Below are 6,907 nucleotides of genomic sequence, written 5' to 3' on the forward strand. Positions count from 1 at the left end.
ATGGTGGGTGATGGTACTGATGTGAATGTTCACATCTGTTAGTGTAAGTAATGCTACTGATGTGGATGTTCACATCATTAATATTGAGTACTGGGTAAACTTTGAGTAGTACACACTGATGTGAATGTTCACATTAATGTCAGAACCCCCAAACTTCACTCAACACTGTGATGGAGTATGATGTAAACATTCACATTGTGTCATCAATGCCCAAGTTGTTTGTGTTATTGGGTGTAGTTTGGCGCTGTTGGTTCCCCCCTTTGATTTTTAGCAAATTATAACATAATGTGATCACTCATGTAAACATTTGCATTGCCCAGTAACTGTTGTCGTGTTCGGAATTTATTTCTCAAACATGGATGATGTGAACATTCACATTAGTATTGAGTACTGGGTAAACTTTGAGTAGTACACACTGATGTGAACATTCACATCAGTGTACAATGATGTGAATGTTCAAATTACTGTCAATGCTGGTTGTTGAATGTTGTTTGGTGCTTCGGGTTCCATCCTCTGTGTTTCAACCAATTATATGTGCTCATTTGAACACACAGGTCTTCCCCATAAAGTTGATGGCAAGCGAAAGCGAGGGGAATCCCGTTCCAAAACCAAGCCTGATCAAACAGCTGTTCCTGAAGAAGTGAACATGAAAAAAGTAAACTACCGGTCAAATATAACTGGATTGGTCAAACTGTTAAAGGATACAAAATTTACAATTGGCCAATTGAAGTGCCTTAGAAAAACACCGTTCTAGCCATTATTTGATAGCTTGATCAGTAACGAAATCGACCTCAACCACTGCATGAAATATGATGATGTCATTGTACGTATAGTACAAACATTCAAGTAATCTAGTGGAAGGTTTTATATTGGGGATAAGAACATCCAGATTTTTAGAAGCGACGTATCACTGATTTTTGGGGTGGACTGCGGCAGCAAGTCGATGGACCTCTCTTATGGTGCAAAACCAACCGGTATCATACACCGAATGTGCAAGGATGTTAGTCGGTTAAGTGTTGCCAAAATACGAGAAATTCTGAGGGAAACATTGAAGGGCACAAAAAAACATGACGATGAGGAGGTCGCAAGATTAGTTTGCATGTATGCATGCGTCAAGCTATTCTTTTCTACATCCGGAGAAACAATTTGATGGGTTTTCTACTCATACATGGACCCATTAGACAAGATGATCGAGTATGATTGGGCTGAGAGCATCCGGACAACCTTGATGGGTTCATTGGGCCAAAACTGTGGAAAACCAGGACGAGTCACCGGATGTGTGATGTTGTTAATGGTAAATCTCATAAAATTTATTCTATGTTTAATATGAACATATACAGGCTCTGGACACTCTGATGTGAATGTTCACATTTCTCAGCTTTGGTGTGGAAGTTGACAACATTGATGAAAACATTCGCATTACTGTTTCAGTAATGTACAAACACACATTAGTAGATGCTGGTGTAAACATTCACATTAACAAATGTGAACATTCACAACAGTTGTACCACTCACATTACCAGATGTGAATATTCACATCAGTAACATCACTCACTATTAGCAAAATGTGAGCATTCACATAGTAATAGCATTGACATGAATAGATGTGAACATTCACATCAGTAACATCACCCACCATTAGCAAATGTGAACATTCACATCAGTAATAGCACTGACACTAACAGTTGTGAACATTCATGTCAGTAATATCACTCACATTAACAGTTGTGAACATTCACATCAGTAGTATCACTCAACATTAGGAAATATGAACATTCACATCAGTAACATTACTCCACATTAGCAGATATGAACATTCACATCAATGGATGTGAACATTCACATCAGTTTTAATTGATGTAAACATTCACATTACTGCCCTAGTGGTGTACTGTGAACATTCACATTACTGCACCAGTGGTGTAAACATTCACATCAATGTTAATTCATATGAACATTCAAATTACTGATATTTGTTATTTGTTTCAGTATTAGCTGTGTGAGCATATAACAATCTTACAACCCCGCAACCCCAATGCCATTCCACGATGCGTAAAATGGAACCTCACAGCCTTACATAGCAACATGAAGTCCATAACTTTGGCTAAGCTAGGTTTAAATGAGGTAAAAGTACAACCAAATATATTGTGCTTATTCACATAGTGAGACGAGGAACTATCTAACTAACATACTGTCTCGACATGCAGGTATATGGCGGCGAGCTAATGGCATCACCAACTGAAACGAAGATGTATCGTCATACAAAATTGAATGTGGAGCCAAAACCTGAGATTTTGTCAAGTGCAGTAGCAAAGAAAGATGAAAGCAATGAGGATCAAAGCAAAGACAGTCAACGCAGTGATGACAAGGATGCATTTTTTGTCGATGCAGTGGACCTGAATGATGTTGGACATTATATCAACCCCAGCTGTAGCACCCACAATGCTGAGAAAGGAATCATTATAGCACAACCAACTGAGCCCGACATTGTGGAAGTACTCATAAAAGAAAACCAAAAAGCTTGGGCTCTTGTACGGCAATGGGAAGCGAAATACAAACAGTTGGAAGAATCATGGGAGTTGAGGGCAAGGGTGATTGCTGCCCTTGAAGCCAAACTATTTGACCAATCGGGCTCATCCAATGTGGACATGGACATGAAGACTTGCATGGAGTGGAAAGATACAAAAATTCAGCGGCTGACAAAGTTGGTCATCAACTTGGAATGTGAAAAAACAATACTTCAAGACCTTTTTGACGATCAGTCCGTCCACATCATCGCTCAAGTTGAAGCACAAAAGGCTCATGACAGCCTTAACAAGAATCCCACTGCAGCATTGGAACACATTATCAGCCCCCCATCAAGGGTAAAGCGCAAAAAGCAGAAGGTAAGGAAAGAACACAGGTTGGACGAGTTTGAATACCCCAACCTGCCTGGTCAGAAGAAAGGGAAAGAGGGAGCCGAACAGCAATCACATGTAGTCCAAATTGCACAAGATTTAGACAAGCAACCACCAAAAAAGCAGCCAACAAAGTCCAAGAAGTTAACCTTGAACAACAAACTGAAGGTCTGGGCTAACATGAACAAACTCAACAAGCAAAAAGTCCAAAATTTGCACAAGAACGGCGGTGCTGAGTAAGTGATCTTACATATCCCCAACTGTTTTTTTTTTTTTCCATCATGTTCAGTTCACATACATACTTAATAAATTAGATCATTTCATAAATGTGCAATGTTGACATTAACATTTTCTGTAATCACAATGCACAGGTTGCTAGTGTGGCGAGGGGACTCAAAGACTAAAGATGTGTATTTTGATGACATCATACACATCATCAAGGAAGAATCAATAACCAACAACGTATGACAACTGTAAATGTGTACAACACACACACACACACACACACACACACACACACACACACACACACACACAGAGTAAAGACACTGTAAATAATGTACTGCCACCCCTCCGGTTCTGCAGGTGATAGATGCTTATGGTGAAATTCTACTTGAACTACAAGGGCTAGTCAACTCAAGTTTGGAAGATTCATCATTCATCTTTATAAGCACATGCTTGGTAACCACTAGACTTTAATTTTGATTATGTTTCAATACATGTGGATGTTCTTCTCAGCATTACATGCTTACATTGTTAACTTAAATAATAGGCAGATGTGAATGTTAACAACAACATAAAATGACCTTTGAGAAGATTCACATTGACAGATGTGAACATTAACATCATTCGCATTGAAGATTATATGCTTATTATGTTGATAAACTTAAATGATACACACATGTGAACATTCACATCAGTAATATAACTCACATTAACAGATGTGAACATTCACATCAGCAGTATTACTCACATTAACAGATGTGAACATTCACATCAGTAATATCACCCACCATTAGCAAATGGGAACATTCACATCAGTAATAGCACTGACATTAACAGATGTGAACATTCACATCAGTAGCATTACTCACACTAACAGATGTGAACATTCACATCAGTAACATCACCCACCATTAGCAAATGGGAACATTCACACTAGTAATATCACTGACATTAACAGATGTGAACATTCACATCAGTAGTATCACTCACCATTAGGAAATGTGAACATTCACATCAGTAGTATCACTCACCAATACGAAATGTGTTTCATTTGATGTTAGTGATGTGAACATTCACATCAGTAGTATCACTCACTATTACGAAATGTGAACATTCACATCAGTAACATAACTCCCCATTAGCAGATGAACATTCAAATCAGTAACACCAAACATTGATATAAATACTTGGTACATCATTGTATATCCTTTGTGTGTAGAAAATCATGCAACAGTAACCCCCCACAACAGGAATAAACTAATTGATGTACACATCAAGGAGTATCAAGGCCAGAGATTCTTAATCTTCCCAATACACGACAACTTTCACTGGACAATTGTTGTGTACGACGTGAAAGAGAATGTATGGAGGCATTATAACTCACTGCGTTCAAGAGAAGGCATACATGACTCACATATTGACAAAGCACAAATACTCGTAAGTGGCTGACAAAAATAATACTTGTTGTGATGTGTAATATTTGAACTTGGACGTATGCCCTATGTTGGTTGGTGCCTAATATGAAATTTCATTGTTGGCAGAGGGACTACATCACAGCTTTGGTGCACAACATTGGACCATCATCACCATTATGGACCAATTTATCAAGCCAAAATACTTTGAAAACAATCATATCAGTGGACATCTGTCCTCAACAAGTATCAAATTCGTAAGCCTAAAATCGATTTCTACACGTGTTCCACAACCATTACCCACCTAAATTTCAAAATCTAACAAGAAGTTTGCATTTTCAGGGTGGATTGTGGGCCTGCAGTTTGTTACATCATGAGGGCGCATGTATATCGTGAAGACATTGTTGCCAGCCTAGATCGCTTTGAATGGTGTCAAATAAGAGACTCATTAGTACACCTTTTTCTGAACCACAGAAAGACAGTGCAATGTGAAAACCTATAGGTGGGGGGTGTCCACCTATCACTGTTACCCAAATCTGTTATCCACATTGAAGACAATTTAGTTTCAATAGATTTTTCATATTGGAGCAGACTAGCTTAATTGTAAATCAAGTCTATATCACTGCTTGTACAGATATTTTTCAGTCAATATATGTATATGCATTTTCAGGCCTATTTTGCGTTGGTCATGCACATTGAGATTGTATTTTCTTTTTCTTTTTTTGGATACACATGACATGATGTCAATGTTCACATCACAGAATGATCGTACACTTTCTTCTATTTTAAACCATACTACATGGATGTGATTATTGCTTAAAGTGTTCATGTAACATAATATGACAGGTGTGAGTATGATATTTCTTAACACGAGTCAATATTCACATCTAATAATTTGATGATGTGAATATTCACATCATAACTTCTGATTATGCGAATGGCAACAATGATATCATGAATATTCACATCTTATGAGTTGATGATGCGAATGTTTACATTGATGTAAACATTGCTGTTAACAGTAACAACAATGTGAACATTCTCACCACAGAAATGTTTGAAAGTTGAACAATGTGAACATTCACATAATGTGATTATATTACATAAGTGTGAATGTTAACAGCATGCATTTATCCAAAACACAACCAACATAAATGTCAGATTCGTACCTTAAAAAAGTAAAAATAAAACACAAATCAAACACTAATGCATTATTATGTTTGCCAACGCAACGTAATCTTATTGCAACCCAATATTTGCCAACACAACACAATCTTATTTCAAAAATGAATATAAGAATCCAATGTAAAATACAATGTTGAAATGAAAAAAGGTACATCTTATATCGGCTCCGTGCATGATTTTCGATTATGGCTCCCCAACTTATCACATCTCCCGCACCTTATTTGCTTCAGTTTCTCACCCCTTGATGGGATCCTATTCTTCTTCGACCTTCCGGGTGGTCTTTTCACGGTTGGCGGGTATATAGTGAAGTCCGTGGGATCAAAAGGCGGCTTCTCCACCGATGGTATAGGGAATATGGCTCCCGAATAGGCTGAACGATATGTCTCTACATGAAAGTAATGTTCTACACAATCATTGAGATTGTAGCGGCTCTTCTAAATGGCAATAACAGCATGGTCACATGAGAATCTGTTGATTTGCCATTTGAAGCATGAACATGTACGCCTCGCAACGTCAACTGTAACAGATAGTATCGAATGAACTTCAAACACATCCTCGTTGGCTTTGCTAACTTGCCAAGACTTGCTGTTATTGAACGAATCCATAAGCCTTGTTTCGAATGTCGGACAAATAATTTCATTCCATTTGTTTGCTTGGTCACGCCGTGCAGACATTTGCCGCATCAACTGAGTACGAATTGTGTCCACCATTTGAGTGATAGGAAGATTACATGCTTCTTTAATCTAGTTATTAAATGACTTCGCCGCATTGGATGTCATCTCCCCATAACGCATGCCCCTGCACAATATATCATATTGTACAATACTGAATTTAACAGGCCTGACCATTCACGTTGACAGATGTGAACGTTCACAGTACTGACATTAGTATACACTGATGTGAACATTCACATCAGGGTATAATAATGTGAATGTTCACATCTGCTACCAGGTTATAATAATGTGAATGTTCACATTATATGCTTATTACGTTGTCAACTTAAATGATAGACAGATGTGAATGTTAACAACAACAAAAAAATATGACACGTGTCAACATTCAAATCTGTAATACATTGCATGACTATTTGACAAATTAACAGATGTGAACATGACATCAGTCATCATTAGCAGATGTGAACATTCACATCATTTACATTGAACATGAAACACAATTCAAAGATTGTCA

General features: G+C 37.7%; 1 protein-coding gene across 1 annotated transcript; it reads left to right on the forward strand.

Annotated features, from left to right (window-relative positions):
* Window positions 1-4,316, forward strand: LOC114302631 (uncharacterized). Its single transcript, XM_082880555.1, has 6 exons — window positions 1-37; window positions 555-693; window positions 1,379-1,430; window positions 2,208-3,133; window positions 3,269-3,359; window positions 3,483-4,316. The coding sequence occupies exons 1-6, from the start codon at window positions 1-3 to the stop codon at window positions 3,594-3,596; spliced, it is 1,359 nt and encodes a 452-aa protein (XP_082736681.1). The 3' UTR covers window positions 3,597-4,316.
* Window positions 4,317-6,907: the final 2,591 nt, after the last annotated feature.

This window comes from Camellia sinensis, chromosome 7 (assembly GCF_055761805.1).
Source record: "Camellia sinensis isolate YWXY chromosome 7, ASM5576180v1, whole genome shotgun sequence".
Lineage (NCBI taxonomy): Eukaryota > Viridiplantae > Streptophyta > Magnoliopsida > Ericales > Theaceae > Camellia > Camellia sinensis.

What these genes read in the sequence shown, in the direction of transcription:
- LOC114302631 (XM_082880555.1), top strand. Translation starts at nt 1, where the DNA reads ATGGTGGGTGATGGTACTGATGTGAATGTTCACATCT. An exon ending in ATAACTGGATTGGTCAAACT is followed by an intron (nt 694 to 1,378) that starts GTTAAAGGATAC and finishes CACATTTCTCAG; the next exon opens with CTTTGGTGTGGAAGTTGACA. An exon ending in CACAAGAACGGCGGTGCTGA is followed by an intron (nt 3,134 to 3,268) that starts GTAAGTGATCTT and finishes CACAATGCACAG; the next exon opens with GTTGCTAGTGTGGCGAGGGG.